We start from the raw sequence: 17287 nt of genomic DNA on the forward strand, positions 1-17287 counted from the left end.
TGGAAATAGGGTTTCGTGGTGCTCCTGGATGGTTTCGGGGTACGTAGGTATATATAGGAGGAAGAAGTAGGTCGGTGAAGCCACGAGGGGCCCACGAGGTTGGAGGGCGCGCCCGGGGGGTAGGCGCGCCCCCCTTCCTCGTGGCCTCCTCGTTCATTTCTTGACGTCCACTCCAAGTCCTCTGGATCACGTTTGTTCCGAAGGTTTCATTCCGTTTGGACTCCGTTTGATATTCCTTTTCTGCGAAACACTGAAATAGGCAAAAAAAAAACAGCAATTTGCACTGGGCCTTGGGTTAATAGGTTAGTCCCAAAAATAATATAAAAGTGTATAATAAAGCCCATTAAACATCCAAAACAGAATATATAATAGCATGGAACAATACAAAATTATAGATACGTTGGAGACGTATCAACCACCTCGCGCCCGCAGCCCGTGCCTCCAGCGCCTCCGCTCGCGATCTGTCCCGCAACCCGCCTCACGCGCCGGCCTGTGCGCCCCCGCCCCGCTCACCTGCGGCGCTGCTCGCCCGCGCCAAGCGCCGCTGCCGGCCGCGCCCTCCGCACGACGCTGCTCCGGCCGCCGCACCTGCTCCTACGGCCTCGTGCTCCTCCAATCGCCGCGCCCATGGTCCCCTCGCGCACCCCGCGCCCGCGCCGCCTTCTCCGGCCTCTTCCAGGCCACCTCCACCTCCGCCGGTCCGCGTCGGACCGCGCCCGTTGCGCCCCGACCTCCCAACGCGGCTCCCGCCGCTGCACTGCCTCCCTTGCTGCTGCCGCTACCCCTGTGTCGCCCCTGCCGTTGCCTCGCCGACGCCACCGCCCCCCCTTCCGCTGCTGACCCTGGCCGCCATGCCCGCGGCCGCCTCCGGCGCTCGGCGCCGGCACCCAGCCATGCCCGCGCGGCTTCCGCACGGGTGGGGCGCCCGCGAGCCCCTACGACCGTAACCACCCAGCGCCCGTTTGGCCCTTGGGGCCTATGACAAGGGGGCCCCGCCCCAGAACGTTAAAAAAACATATATAAAAAACAAAATAATAATATATTAATTAATTAACCATGATTAATTAACCTAATTAGTTAATTAACACACTGATCTGTCACTGACTAATGGGGCCCACACTTAACTAATCCTAATTAGTTTAAAACAAACCCTATTTCACCTCTGACTCAATGACAGGTGGGTCCCACTGGACCCACAGGCCAGGTTTGACTCTGGTCAGCTGGGTCTGACCTGTTGACGTCATGGTGATGTCATGCTGTCATCACCTTTCACTATTCTGGATAATGTTTGGTTTAAATAATTAAATAAATTTCAAAAAATGCATAAAGCTTTGAAAAATCATAGAAAATAAACCGTAGCTCAGATGAAAATGTTTTCTACATGAAAGTTGCTCAGAACGACGAGACGAATACGGATACGTAGCCCGTTCATCCGCCACAGATCCCTAGCATAGTAAACACGCAACTTTCCCCCTTCGGTTCATCTGTCCGAAAACGTGAAACACCGGGAATACTTTCCCGGATGTCTTCCCCACTTCACCGGTATCACCTACTACTGTGTTAGGTCACCTCTAGCACCGCGTATTGCCATGTTACGCTTTGTGATGGTTTGATTGCTCTGTTATTTATTTTGTTCCCCTTCCGTTACTTCTTTCTGGTAGACCCCGAGACTGCCGGCGACCCCCAGTTCGACTACGGTGTTGACGACCCCTCCTTCTTGCCAGAGCAACCAGGCAAGCCCTCCCCCTTGATCACCAGATATCGCCTATTCCTTCTCTCTATTGCTTGCATTAGAGTAGTGTACCATGTTACTGCTTTCGGTTAATCCTATTCTGCTGCATAGCCTGTCTTTGCTACTACTGTTGTTACCTTTACCTGCAATTCTAAATGCTTAGTATAGGATGCTAGTATTCCATCAGTGGCCCTACATTCTTGTCCGTCTGCCATGCTATACTATTGGGCCGTGATCACTCGGGAGGTGATCACGGGTATATACTTATATACATAATGTATGATACTTGTGGTGACTAAAGTCGGGTCGGCTCATAGAGTACCCGCGAGTGATTCACGGATTGGGGGCTGAAAGGACATTTGTCCCGACGACCCTCTGTGTGGATCTTTGTGGCGGAGCGACATGACAGGTTGAGACCACCTAGGAGAGAGGTGGGCCTGGCCCTGGTCGGCGTCCGCGGTTACTTCATAATAACACGCTTAACGAGATCTTGGTATTTGATCTGAGTTGGGTCGTTGACCTTATACGCACTAACCGCCACGTGGGATAAGATATGGGCAACCGGCGTCGTGGTATCAGCCGAAGCTCTTTTGACGTCAGCGACTGAGCGACGCGCGCCGGATTGGACCGTAAGCCTGCGCTTGTATTAAGGGGGCTAGGTCTGCTTCCGGCCGCGTACGCAATGTGCAGGTGTGCAATGGGCGATGGGCCCAGACCCCTGCGCGCTTAGGATTTAGACCGGCGTGCTGACCTCTCTGTTGAGCCTAGGTGGGGATGCGACGTGTTGATCTCCCGAGGCCGGACATGACCCAGGAAAGTGTGCCCGGCCAGAGGGATCGAGCGCGTCAGGTAATGTGGTGCACCCCTGCAGGGAAGTTGATCTATTCAAATAGCCGTGTCCACGGTAACAGGCGATCCAGAGTTGTACCTTGACCTTATGACAACTAGAACCGGATACTTAATAAAACACACCCTTCCAAGTGCCAGATATAACCCGGTGATCGCTCTCACACAGGGCGACGAGGGTAGGATCGCCGGGTAGGATTATGCTATGCGATGCTACTTGGTGAACTTACCATCTACTCTCTTCTACATGCTGCAAGATGGAGGCTGCCAGAAGCGTAGTCTTCGACAGGACTAGCTATCCCCCTCTTATTCTGGCATTCTGCAGTTCAGTCCACCGATATTGCCCCTTTACACATATACCCATGCATATGTAGTGTAGATCCTTGCTTGCGAGTACTTTGGATGAGTACTCACGGTTGCTTTGCTCCCCCTTTTCCCCCTTTCCTTTCTTCTCGGACGTCGCAAGCAGATGTTGGAGCCCAGGAGCCAGACGCCACCGTCGACGACAACCCCTACTACATCGAGGGTGCTTACTACTACGTTCAGGCCGCCGACGACCAGGAGTAGTTTAGGAGGATCCCAGGCAGGAGGCCCGCGCCTCTTTCGATCTGTATCCCAGTTTGTGCTAGCCTTCTTAAGGCAAACTTGTTTAACTTATGTCTGTACTCAGATATTGTTGTTTCCGCTGACTTGTCTATGATCGAGCACTTGTATTCGAGCCCTCGAGGCCCCTGGCTTGTATTATGATGCTTGTATGACTTATTTTTTTAGAGTTGTGTTGTGATATCTTCCCGTGAGTCGCTGATCTTGATCGTACACGTTTCCGTGTATGATTAGTGTACGATTGAATCGGGGGCGTCACATCTCTTATGGGTCTTCAGAATGCCCGTGAGATGATCGCCATTCCCGCCTGGTATTTGCGGTGGGTAAAGCGTAAATTGGTTCATGAAGACAAAGTTTCATATGCTTATAATATTACTATGGGGATTCACGCTCTAATGACAAACTATGTTTCGCTTCCTCTCCAAATTCTACCCTTAAAAGAGAGGATTGGATCCGCCCCATGTGGGTTTTGTTAAACTTAATGTCGATGTTTTTTATATCAAGACTTGCTTAGGGGTACGGTTGGGGCGGTCTTGAGGGATTATAAATAAAATATCTGGTGTGCGGATATCCCGACGGCTGAAGCTTTGGTGCTCAGGTTCAATATTTCCCTTGTGCAAAGGGTGGGATGCAACCGACCCATTATTAATTCCCATAATCAGGAGGTCACAGACACTATGAAGAATGGAGGACACTCCGCGGCTGCGGCGAAGACCGTTTTTGACAATTGTTACCATTTTCCTCGCGGTATTCCTATCTCTATGTTTGAACACTATAATAGAGAAGAAAATAAAGTTGCTCATGAGCTTACTAGGTTGGCTAGATTTTCTTTGATTTTTGATTGGTTTGAGGAACCTCTGAATGAAATTGTACCCTTCCCGTAAATGATGTAATTGTTATTTCATTTTAATAACTTTGTGTGTTTGTTAAAAAAGAGAGTCAAGAGACCCATTTCTCTTGCACTGCCGCACAATCTTGATGACACTGCAGTTTGCAACTGGATACAATAAGTACAAATTTGAACCATAACTACACACCCAAAATGTACATTCATGGTCTCCACCACCTATAGAGTCAGAATCAGTCACTTGAAATGTAATAAGTAAATGAAATCTGCTCACGGATCACTCGCATACATGAAACCACAAAAATGACTTAGCGGACCCAAAATTTTAATTAAGAAGTTTAAGTGGGAAACATTGTATGTTTGAAGGCCACGACTCTTGGGGGAATTTGGTTACGCTCAACTTTGGCTTTTAACACATAAATGGGTTTATTTGTGGTCTAGAATCCAAAATCACAAAGCTAAAGTAATGCCTAATCAAACACCCCTACAACCGATACAAGAAAGTATAATAGGGCAATTATTAATCCATGAACAATGCATGGAGAGTCCTTCAATTTGCTAGCGAGTCCATTTAAAATGGTTAAATCGATTTCCTAAACTTTGCGATGTAGTTCACTTAACCCCAAGCCCTGATATGATGACATGCGACTTGGACGACACACATGGGCCCTCATCCTTGAAAAGCAGTTACTGGCAAAGGTTCCTAGCATATATCAACATTATACATTGACAAAACTTGTTGGTCTACGCCAAGCTCCACCATTGCATGCGTATATTCACCCCAAATTACCCTTAGAGGCATTGTTTGTGAGCAATTAATAAAACATATCAACATTATACATTGGCCGAAACTTGATATAGTGATGTGCTAATTTAAACCATGAGTTATTGGTGGATGGCATCACCTAGCCACCAAACACATGCCTTACCACCGAAAAGTGTATGCATATGATTAAAGCGAGGTGAGGAGACGCCCATCTTAATTGCAGACAATCAGGCCATGGCTCACTTCGCTCAACCGTGGTGGAGTTTTTTTTGTTTTGATCTTTTCTGCATAAAACCGTGGTTGGTTTGTTTTGTGAGGGTTGAGATCTTTTAGGGGAAACCAACTCTTCGTAGAATCAGGAAAGGGTTGCCAACGTCATCTCGTGGGCGTACATGAGACATGCCTCCCTTTTGGGAGAGGAATGACACTTCTAGCTAATCGATGATCTTCCTAGATAGCTTGTCTCTCCTATTAGGAATGTTATATCTCACCTATCGTGAGATAAAGCATCACCCCACCTATATTTGTTTGTGAAGTGGGCCAACACAATACCACTTAATGGACGGAACGGTCTTAGAGTAAACTCGTTTGTTCTTATTTGTTTTTTTATTTGCTGTTTGGTAGCCAAGTTTTTTGTCTGGTTTTCTATTTTCTGTTTTTTCTGTTCAATCTGTTTTATTTCTTTATCCATTTTCATGTTTCTTTATTTTTCCATTTCCCTATGTTTGTTTCTTTTTTGTTGTCTTTTTTGTTCCTTTGTTTCTTTTGTGTGTGTTTTCATTTCTTTCATATTCAAAAGATATAAGCATTTTCGTTCATAAACACAGGATCATTTTCAACTGATGCATGCACATTTCTTTCATGTGACCTTTTCTCTCCCTTTTTTCTATTTTCCTCTTATTATTTTTATTTTTTCTATCGTTGTTTCCTTTTTCTTCTTCTTGTTTCTTATTATTTATTCCTCTTGTATTTTTAAAAAGTACCGTGTATCAGAAAATGCTTGCCATGTATTTAGAAAACGTCCATCATGTGTTTGAAAAATGTTTATCGTATTAAAAAATGGTAGGCCCATAGTGAAGAAAAGTTCAACATGTATTAGAACATATGATTTTTTTTTCAAATTACATGTCAGTTTTAAAGTATAATGAACACCTTTTAAATTAGATGAAATTTTTTAAAAGAAATATCACGATTTTTTTTGCCATAGACTTATAAAACTAGTGAGTAATTTTCGAAAACCATTTTTGCGTTCTTCTAAGCATGTATTGTTGATCACACTACTATGTGCGTTGAAGCAAAGTGCACCATGGAAGCAATTTTTTCTTTGTGGAACACCATGGAAGCAGTTATACTTTCCTTTTCGTGACTGACAACAACATGACTGTCCATATAATAAATCACTTTATGGGCCAGCCCAACACGAGGCTGTTGTATTTGCCATTGTTTTTTTTTGTTTTTCTAACACATTTTTTATTTTTCATTCACATTTTACATTTTCCGTATATATCATAAACATTGTTTATACATGTTTAACGTTTTCCAAATACATGGTTAACATTTTTTTCAAATATATGTTTTGATGTCTATTTTCTCACACACATCGTACATTTTTGCATACGTGTAATTTATATTTATATATATTTAACATGTTTGAACACAATATTAACATTTTTTCAATTAAATGTTTCTGAATTAATGTTTAAAAAGTTCAAATACACGTTGAAACATTTTTCAGAATGACACAAAATATTTTCTTTAAATTATGTGAACATTTTTTTACATTGTATAAACATTTTCTAAAAATGTCATGACCATATTTCTTTTCAGTTATGTTTTACATTTTGAAATGTCACCTACATTTTATTTAATTGTAAGAAACACTTTTTTGAATTATGAGAACATTTGTTTACATTGTATTTTTAAATGTGACAAGCATATTTCGAAATGCGCGATTTTTAATGTATTTTTTCTGAATGCCATCAACATTTTCTAAAAGTTGTACGGATATCATTTTAACACTGCATAAACATTTTTTACGAAAATGATAAATGCCGAACATTCTTTTTTATCATGGCAAATCAAACATTTTTTATGACAATTTTAATGATGCAAGGATGGCGAGTTTAGTTGACACACATGCCAATTTCCTGGAAAAAATACACCAAGCACGGATTTGCCATGCCTACCAACTAAACTTGCCATCCCTGCTTCACTAAATTTTTCATCGAAAACTTTTAATTTGCCATGGTAAAAAAAGAATGTTCGGGCGTTATCGGGTCCTTTTAGGAATATAAATATAAATATTTTATATATTATATATTTAGGAATATAAATCATAAATGAACGTATCAAAAATAAAAAAATTGAAACAAACGAGTGATCTAAAGGAAGCGAACAAAGCAGCTATACTTTTGTTGGGCCTGTCCATTTACCACAACGCTGTAGGCGAGCCCAGGCTGCGAGCCGAAAGGCACACCCAGGCCCCAAACGCAGCTCCAAATGCCATTACCGGCTTCTCCACTCGCCGCCGCAGCCGCATGACCCCCGCCGCCGCCCGCCCATCCCCTCCGGTCGCGACCCTCCTCGGCCGCTGCCGTACTCCTCGCTGCCTCGCCCAGCTCCACGCCCGCATCGTTCGCCTTGGCCTCCACAACCACCACGCCCTCCTCGCGCGCTTCACCGCGGCCTGCGACTCGCTCGCCTCCCCCTCCGTCGCCGACTCCTTCCTCTCGGCTCTCCCTTCCCACGCCGTCCCGCTCAGCCTCCGCAACGCCGTCCTCGCCTCACACTCTCGCCATTCCCCGCTCCACGCTGCGCTTGCGCAGTTCAATATCGTCCGCCGCACCGCCTGCCCCGACGCATTCTCTTTCCCTTCCCTCCTCCGCGCGTGCTCCCGCGTACCCTGCAAACCCACTGGCTCCGCTTTGCATGCTGCAGCCATACGCCTCGGCCTGGATGCCGACCTCTTCGTCCGCACAGCGCTCATCCAGTTCTACGGAAGCTGCAGCTCTGCTGGCGCATCCCGGATGCTTTTCGACTCAATGGTCATTCCCAGTGAGGTTTCCTGGACTGCCATTATCATGGTCTACGTTGACTGTGGTGACATCGTGTCTGCCCGGGAGCTTTTTGACGGAATGCCACACAGGAACGTGGTTCATTGGAACGCAATGGTTGATGGGTATGTGAAGTGCGGGGACTTGGAGAATGCAAGGAGGCTGTTCGAAGAAATGCCCCAAAGAACTGCTGCAGTGCACACATCATTGATCGGTGGGTATGCAAACGCAGGAAAGATGCAAGTTGCCAAAATGTTGTTCGATAAGTTACATGACCGGGATGTGTTCTCATGGTCAGCAATGATATCAGGCTATGCGCAGAATGGTTATCCTGGAGAGGCTTTAAGGATTTTTAATGAGTTCCGTGAGAAAGACATATGCCCAGACGAGCTTGTTATTGTTGCTCTGATGACAGTGTGCTCTCAACTGGGTAACATCATGTTGGCAAAATGGATTGAAGGTTACATCGCGACTTATTCCATAGATATGAACAATGCCCATGTGTTGGCAGGTCTCATAAACATGAATGCAAAGTGTGGGAACATGGAGAGGGCTGCTGTTTTATTTGAGTCCATGCCAGTTCGAGATGTGTTCTCATACTGTTCGATGATGCAAGGCCATTGCCTCCATGGTTCAGCTAACAAGGCTGTTGAGCTTTTCTCTAGGATGCTCTTGGAGGGCCTCTCCCCAGATAATGCTGTTTTCACAGTTGTTTTGACAGCTTGCAATCATGCTGGCCTAGTAGAAGAAGGGAAAAAGTACTTTGCTATGATGAAGAATGAGTACTTGATTATGCCATCTGGCGATCACTATGCTTGCCTTGTCAGTCTTCTCGGGCGTTCTGGGATGGTGAGAGATGCATATGAGCTTATTAAGTCAATGCCAGGAAAACCTCATCCGGGAGCATGGGGTGCATTGTTGCGCGGATGCATACTCCTAGGTGATATTGAGCTTGGAAAAGTTGCAGCAAAGAAGCTTTTTGAAATTGAACCAGATAATGCTGGAAATTATGTTACCCTGTCAAACATTTATGCTAACATTGACAGATGGGCTGATGTTTCTGAAGTTAGAGCTGAAATGACTGGAAAAGGGTTAACAAAAATAGCAGGCCGAACCGTTGTTCTACAGTAAGGCATTTGTTGAGACTATTGATGTATTTACTATTTATCTTGCCTGAGCTTTGCTGACCTTATTGGAATGTTGAGTAGAGTAGTAGACTTCTGCTGAATGTGGAAAAAAGACAATATGTGTGCTTTGCATTGTCAACTCATGATGATTACGAAATCATCAGAAACCAATGATTTGCACCCAAGTTTGGATGTTTATGGTAGAAGGTTGCTGCTTTTTGACATAGAAAACATGTTAGTTTACAACCTGTGTTGGGTTAATAAGAGTCATCAAGCCGTCTGAGGTGAACTGTTCACTTCTGCATAGTGCTTCTAGTTATATGCTGACATTACCTCGTGTTAAGAACCAGAGGATAATGTGATTTCTGGTGAGATTTCATCTACTGCTGCCATTGCCGATGAGATGATGCCATGTGAGTGCTCTTTCTCACTGAGTCATTCCTTAATCTTTCTTTACTGCCTATTCAGTTTGTTCGCTTTTAGCATACAAGGTAGTGCCGCTATAGCTGTGATTGCAATGTTGACGAAAGCTATAATCTCTGTTGAACTGAAATCATCCAACCTTGTTGCACAAAAACAGAACATTTCAGGTATAATGAACTCGTGAAAAATGGGCATATATTTCACTTTTGTTTCTTATGCGCGTACTTTTGCACAATGTACCTGCATACGTTTTTCCGTGATATTTAGAAACTGGTAGGAACCGGATTCCTACCAGGGCGTGGTCTCAGGTTGTAGGGGTGGAAGGAGGGATGGCGTGGTCGCCGGTGCTGGGGCGCCGTCGTTGCGCGCGCGCGCGCGAGAGAGAGAGAGAGCAGGGGCGGTGGCTAGGGTTAGGTCTCCCGGCTCCCTAAGGAAGCCGAGCAAATAAGATTGCTTCTTGCTTAATCCCAAAACGGGTCCTTACACGAAATTATATAATCCTCCTAATAAGATAACTGGGCTAAGCCCCTAATAACGATAAGATAAACTGGGCCACAACTAACTGGGCTAAGCCCCTAATATGCCGGTCATAACATCTCTCCCCGCCTGCACAAACAGCTCGTCCTCGAGTTGGAAGGCGGGGAAGATCAACGGTCGCCAAACACCTTCGCGTCAACTGGGGCGGGCTGGTCGCCGAGCCCGGCGGCGGCGGGGTCCTCCTCAATGTAGTCTGCAGCCTCCAGGTAGAAGAGTCGTGGGCAAACGTGGCCCGGTACGTAGGGCTCGTCACAGTTGAAGCACAACCCTTGGCGGCGACGCACGAGTTGCTTGGCCGGGGTGAGCCGGCAGAGCGGGCGTGCCGCAGCGACGGCGAGGGCGCCGCGGAAGCCTGGGCAGACCGACCCTGCGCGGGAACTTCCAGCCAGGGTGGCGGCCCAGCGGCCCGGGGCGGTGGCGCCCGCCGGATGGCCACCGTGCGACGCTCGAACGCGTGGGCGTAATACATGGCCGTCTGGAGGTCATGTGGCCCGCGCATCTCCACGTCCACGCGGATGTGGTCCGGTAGGCCGCCGCCGAAGAGCTCAGCCCGCTGACGAGCCGAAACGCCGGGGGCGTGGCACGCAGTGCCTGGAAGCGGTCGGCGAAGTCTTGCACCGAGGTGAGGAACGAAAGACGCCCAAGCTCCGCCAGATGGCTCCCGCGTATAGGCGGACCGAAGCGCAAGAGGCACAAATCGCGGAAGCGCTCCCATGGTGGCATGCCGCCCTCGTCCTGTTCGAGGGCGTAGTACCACGTCTGCGCGGCTCCTCGAAGATGATACGAGGCGATCCAGGTGCGGTCGGACGCGAGCGTGCGCTGTCCCCTGGAAAATTGGTCGCATTGGTTGAGCCAATTCAGGGGGTCGACGGTGCCGTCGTAGGTCGCGAACTCTAGCTTGGAGAATCTCAGCAGCGTCTGGACGTGGACGACAGGCGGGTGCGCCTCGTCAGCACGGAGCAGCGAGGATGACGGGGCCGAGTAGGCGGGCATCAGGGTGCCGCCTTGGAACAGGGGCCCGTCGACGCTGGCGAAAGGCTCGGCGGAGCCCGAGGACCCGCCAAACTGCATGGCCGGGTGCGTCACCGGCGGGGGCAGCACGTGCGGCCCGACCGAGGCCGTCGTGTAGACCGGCTCAAGGGACCCAGCGAGCCAGGCCGGTAACGGAGACGGTGACGGGGGAAACCGGACCTGGTGGATGGGCACCCCCGGGCCCGTCGTTGGGATGCCCAGGGCCGCGGTCGCCGGTGGCGGTGGCTGCAGCTGTTGCCCCTGCTGCATGGTGGAGGCGCCGGGGTTCGTCGCGGGTGGCGGCTGCCACGGCAGCTGCTGCATGGCGGCGGCGACGGGGGTCGTCGAGGATGGCGGCTGCTGCGGCAGCGGGGCGGTGGCGAAGGGCACAGGCGGCTGCGGCCCATAGGATCTCGCGAGGAACGTGTAGATGCCCGTGACCGCCTGGGTGAGATCCCGGATGGCAGCCGTCATCTCCTCCGGGGTGAAGACGACGGGGACGGGCGCGGCGGAGGTAACCGGCACCGGCAAGAGCGGGGCACTGACCGTGGTGGCCATCGGGGCGGCCGTCGCGGTCGGCAGCGGGAGGGTCGGGGTGGGCGGCGGCGAGGACATGATCGCACCGAAGATATCTGATACCAAATTGGTAGGAACCGGATCTCTACCAGGGCGTGGTCTCAGGTTGTAGGGGTGGAAGAAGGGATGGCGTGGAGGAAGGCGTGGTCGCCGGCGCCGGGGCGCCCTCGTTGCGCGCGCGCGCGAGAGAGAGAGAGAGAGAGAGAGAGCAGGGGCGGCGGCTAGGGTTAGGTCTCCCGGCTTCCTAAGGAAGCCGAGCAAATAAGATTGCTTCTTGCTTAATCCCAAAACGGATCCTTACACGAGTTTATATAATCCTCCTAATAAGATAATTGGGCTAAGCGCCTAATAACGATAAGATAAACTGGGCCACAACTAACTGGGCTAAGCCCCTAATATGCCGGTCATAACAGAAACATGAAAGGTTCCCTTTTCCCATAAATGTACATGTATGGATTGTCTATCTTTTAACTCTTAGCTTTGCCTGAGTCTTTTCTATTAACTCCAGGCTCCAGCTCCCAGATCATCCTTTAAATATCAAAACCCATTCACTTTACCCCTTCGACTGATCCCAAAGTTGTTTTCACTGATGTTTGGGTGAGCTGCATGCCGCATCATCATACATTATCTAAGAGCATCTCTAGCCGTTGTCCCCCCCCCCCCCCCCCGGACGCATAAAAATCGCCCCCTGGGGCGAGCCGGCGATACAATCGGCGCTGGGGGCGGTTTTGCGTCCAGCCGTCGCCCCCAGGCGCCGATATCGGCCCACTTTTCGGCCCACTTTCGGCGAATAAAGGCCCCATATGGGCGAGAATAGGCCCATATTCGGCGTCGTTCGCCGTGGCTCGGCGTTGAATTATCAACATAAATATTTTTTTATCACATAGTTCATCACAGAAAATCAAATAGTTCAACAAAATAGTACAACAACAAATAGTTCAATACAAATTATATAGTTCAACAAATAAAAACTCATATTTCATCACACGTCGCGCCCGGCGTCGCCCTTGAGCCTCCATAGGTGCTCCACCAGATCCTGCTGCAGCTGATGATGCACCTGTGGGTCTCGGATCTCCTGACGCATACTGAGGTAGGCAGTCCAGGTTGCCGGTAGCTGGTGATCAACTTCGGCTAGAGGACCCTGCCTGTAGTATGGTTCAGTGTCAAACACTGGGTCTTCTCGCTCGCTCTCGATGATCATGTTGTGCAAGATGACACAGCAAGTCATGATCTCCCACATTTGATCTTTCGACCAGGTCTGAGCAGGGTACCGGACAACAGCAAATCGGGATTGGAGCACACCAAATGCCCGCTCGACATCCTTCCGGCAAGCCTCCTGCACCTTGGCAAAGTGGGACTTCTTGCCTCCTGGCACAACGTTTGAGATAGTCTTCACAAATGTAGACCATCTCGGATAGATGCCATCAGCTAGGTAGTACCCCTTGTTGTAGTGCTGCCCATTGACCTCGAAGTTCACCGGAGGAGAATGACCTTCAACAAGCTTGGCAAAGACGGGAGCACTGCAGCACGTTGATGTCATTGTGAGTTCCTGGCATACCAAAGGAGTGCCAAATCCAGAGGTCCTATGTGGCCACCGCCTCAAGTACCACACTGCAACCGCCTTTGGCGCCTTTGTACATCCCCTGCCAAGCAAATGGGCAATTCTTCCATTTCCAATGCATGCAGTCGATGCTTCCAAGCATCCCAGGAAATCCTCTTGCTGCATTCTGTGCTAGGATCCGAGCAGTGTCTTCCGCATTGGGTGTTCTCAAGTATTGCGGTCCAAACACTGCCACCACTGCCCGACAGAACTTGTAGAAACACTCTATGCTGGTGGACTCGGCCATGCGCCCATAGTCGTTGAGTGAATCACCGGGAGCTCCGTATGCAAGCATCCTCATCGCTGTCGTGCACTTCTGGATCGAGGTGAATCCAAGTTTGCCGGTGCAATCCATCTTGCACTTGAAGTAGTTGTCGAACTCCCGGATGGAATTCACAATCCTGAGGAAGAGCTTTCGGCTCATCCGATAACGGCGCCGAAATGTTTTGTCGCCGTGAAGTGGAGCATCGGCGAAGTAGTCGGAGTAGAGCATGCAGTAGCCTTCGAGACGATGCCGGTTCTTTGCTTTCACCCGCCCCGGCGCCGAGCCACCTCGCCGCGGCTTTTCATTGCTCGCCAGCAGCTGGGCGAGGGCGGCGAGCACCATGAGATGCTCTTCTTCCTGGACGTCGGCCTCGGCTTCCTCCTCCAGCAGCGCGGCGAGCGCTTCCTCGTCATCCGAGTCCATCGCCGAGGCAGGCAAATCGCCGAACACCTTGCGCCCGGTGGGCGTGTACCCGCCGCTAAACTGCCCCTCCGCGGCCGGAAACGGCGGCCGGAAACGCCCAGCTGCTGTTGGAGGGGCTGCCTCAGCGAACCTCTGCTATTTTTCCGGCGGGGATTGGCTATCTAGTGGTGAAGGGCGGCGCCGGGATACAGCTAGTGGCGGCCGAGGGCGCGGGGGGTGGGAGGCGAGTCGGGGAAGAAAAACTTGACTTTTCACCTGACGGTGTGGGCCAGCCGCGCTTTTCCCTTGCGCCGGAGCCCCCGATCGCCCCCCAGTGCGCCGGGTTCGGCCTGCGACCGCCGGGCCCAAAAACGGGCCGAACCGGCGCTTTTCGGCGTCCTGGGGGCGCGACTGGGGCGTTTTTTTGGCGCCGGCGCCGAAAAAGTGGCCTGGGGGGGCCTGTTGGGGGCGCGGCTGGAGATGCTCTAAAAAATCAGCAAAAAGGAAAAGAGAAGATGAAAAGGTCTGCATATCAGTGCTTGTCAAGGAGGAGGTCCAAGTTATTCTCAAACCAAGCACCGACCAGCCAACTCCCACAACAAGAACTGTGCCGTACCTTTGCTGCACCTGAAGTATATGGATTTACCCATTGTGTTTTTTGCGGCCATCTGCTCCTCATTCTGCTGTGTTGTCGCCATGACCCAAAACACCACATCGAGCCACTGGGAGAGACCAAGGAATGGGGTCTACTTCATGGTGAGTTTTACAATGTGGAAAGCTGAGGTGTTCTCCTGCAAGAGGCATACAATTGCAAACTTTTGGCCTGCAGCTTCCTCGGCGCGGCGGTGAAGAATGATGAGGTGTCAACCGCATGGCTTAGGATCACTCAGCAGAGGCGAGGGCGACAATGTAGATGGGTCAATGCTGCCGGTTGTGCAGGCGTCACCTCCGGGGCCTCGCACCAGCATGCTTGCCATGGTAGGTGCTAAGGACAGGGATGGGGATAGAGACAAAGAGATGGGAACAGAAAATGGTTGTGCAGATGATGTGTAAGCGCCCCATCAGTGAAAAGTGAAAACCACTTGTGAAACCAACTTGGTTTGGAAGATTTAGATGGCGAGGTTTAGGCGGTTTAGAGCTACGGTGGTGTTTTCTTGTGTGACCTTCCAATGGGACTTTGTGTAAACTCGTGGTAACTTTCGTTGATACTTTGCTAAGAGAATTCTCTTAGATCTGCTTCTATATGGGGGCCCTAATGTCTTTGCATGAAATGGATGCCTAGTTTATTGGGGAAGAGATCCTTTTTAGTTCCATCTAGGTGTCCATACTGAATTGTATTGGGATGCACTGTGCTAAATGCTATATTGTTGTTCAAGCTACGTTTTACTTCTCTATGGATTATCTTTTTCTAGATAGTTCATCAAGTAAAAGAATGTCCCCCCCCCCCCCCCCCCCCCCCCCCCCCGCTTGCAAAAAAGCGAAGAAATGCTCATGTTTTTTCTTTTGTTGCATAGGGAATCTCGTGAACCTTGTTACTATCCCTCCTTTGGGCTCAGTCTTCAGTGTTCCCAGCATCTGTCAAATGGGGATCTCTTCACAAGTTTTGTGGACTAAAGCTTTTGAGGATCAGTGCCTCAACTATATTTCCTTAAGGTGCCAAGTGCTGACTGCGGAGTTCAGTAATCCAGTTAGACTTCTAGGTAAACATTGCACCTAGATAAATTGTTTTCTGTGTGTGTTATTTGCAGGTACTCTGGAGGACATGGGTACTATTTCACAATATTGGCCCTTATCAAGATAAGAAGTGTAGATATTTGATATGGAAGTACTTTCAAGCATCACCTTTGAGAGTTATGTAGAGGACAAGGCACACGTCCAGTTGTTTTTTGCTTAGATAGCATGTGACACATGCTTTTAAACTGATCGGTATGCGCATGGGTGACCTACACACAAAAGCTTTTCTTCTCTTGATTAATGTGCATGAATTTGGTACTCCCTCCGTAAAGAAATATAAGAGCGTTTAGATCACTACTCTAGTAACTCTAGTGATCTAAACACTCTTATATTTCTTTACAGAGGGAGTAATATGCATCTGTTGTTCCAATTATTCATAATGCTCGCATGAGCTGCCATGTTGTACTTCTGAATATAGGTCTTACCAAGGCGTAGTTAGATGTGTTGATAAATATTTAAATGGTATTGCAGTACATTGCGGCTATTGTAGCTATGGGTAATTTGAACAAGTTGTAAGAGGATACCATTCATACATTTAATTGATAAGATGAAATTAAGTAGCAATATGCCAATATAGGATGGTCAAATTCAAGTTTCGTTATCACAGTTTTTGAATTTTAATCTAATATAATTTGTTATGCGTGTCCATGTTTAGGTCCATTACTACATTCATGGCTGATAGCAAAGTGCCAAACCATAGGTGCCAAACAAGTACTCCCTCCGTAAAGAAATATAAGAGCGTTTAGTGATCTAAACGCTCTTATATTTCTTTACAGAGGGAGTAGTTGCTAAAGTAAACAACTGAGTGATATATTGCCATGTTCAGGGTTGAACCTGCAAGGTCCTGTAGTCACAGCGGGGTTCAGTCATGTTTCAACATTTCTGCCACACCTGCACTCCCCTTTCTCATAATGTTATCAGACAGAAGTGACACAGATACCAATGTTTGCACGTTTCAGGTCTAAAGGAGGGTTTTGGAACTGTGTTTGCATTAGTGGCTTGAGACTTGAGACTTTAAAAGGGACAACTGTTAGTTAAGTTGATGTCAGGCTCACAGAATTGTACTGTATACACCTGGAGAGCTTAATTGTATCTTATCACTTGACAGAATCCAGAAGCCATGCTTTGGTCACTAAACTCGAATTTCAAGCAGTTTCCCACATCTCAATTGATGTTTACTTTGAGCTAGATGAAATGTGCTTTCGGATGCTTGCATTTGGAAATCTTACTGTAGCTGGTTGTAGAAGCAGTAGTGTTAGAAACATGTCTGGCACCTATTAATTTTGTGCTCCTCACCCTAGTCTTAAAAAAGTGACTTTTTCCTGCATGGAATGAAACGGATCACCTTTTGTAGGCCCTCTGGCCATTGAATCTGCATATGAAGTTCCTACACATGGTTTTGTGGTCCAGCACCAGATGGTTGAGAAATGTTGGAGTTGATACTAGTTGTCTAATACAGTACTCCCTCCGTCTGGAAATACTTGTCATTGAAATGGGTGTATCTAGATGTATTTTAGTTCTTGATACATCCATTTTCATCCATTTTGATGACAAGTATTTTCATCCATTTTGATGACAAGTATTTCCGGACGGAGGGAGTACTACCTAGCATAATTGACTACTGTAGGACTATAATTTCTGAGATAGATATGTAAGTCGGTAAATCAGTGGATAATGTCTGGGGAGATAATTGCTTATAAAATGAGATGGAGCTAAACCAGCTAGGAAATGTGTACCTTCTCTGATGATTATTATACGCATTTAC

General features: G+C 48.3%; 1 protein-coding gene across 2 annotated transcripts; it reads left to right on the forward strand.

The window, feature by feature from the left end:
- The first annotated feature begins 7980 nt into the window (after nucleotides 1–7980).
- Nucleotides 7981–16849, forward strand: LOC123053252 (putative pentatricopeptide repeat-containing protein At5g37570). 2 transcript variants are annotated; one of them, XM_044476707.1, is made up of 4 exons: nucleotides 7981–9387; nucleotides 15303–15441; nucleotides 15537–15714; nucleotides 16482–16849. In XM_044476707.1, exon 1 carries the CDS (start codon nucleotides 8022–8024, stop codon nucleotides 8976–8978), a length of 957 nt encoding a protein of 318 aa, XP_044332642.1. In that variant the 5' UTR covers nucleotides 7981–8021; the 3' UTR covers nucleotides 8979–9387; nucleotides 15303–15441; nucleotides 15537–15714; nucleotides 16482–16849. The 2 variants fall into 2 exon arrangements, with proteins under 2 accessions (XP_044332642.1, XP_044332641.1); XM_044476706.1 differs by having other exon boundaries at nucleotides 15537–16849.
- Nucleotides 16850–17287: the final 438 nt, after the last annotated feature.

This window comes from Triticum aestivum, chromosome 2D (assembly GCF_018294505.1).
Source record: "Triticum aestivum cultivar Chinese Spring chromosome 2D, IWGSC CS RefSeq v2.1, whole genome shotgun sequence".
Taxonomy (NCBI): Eukaryota; Viridiplantae; Streptophyta; class Magnoliopsida; order Poales; family Poaceae; genus Triticum; species Triticum aestivum.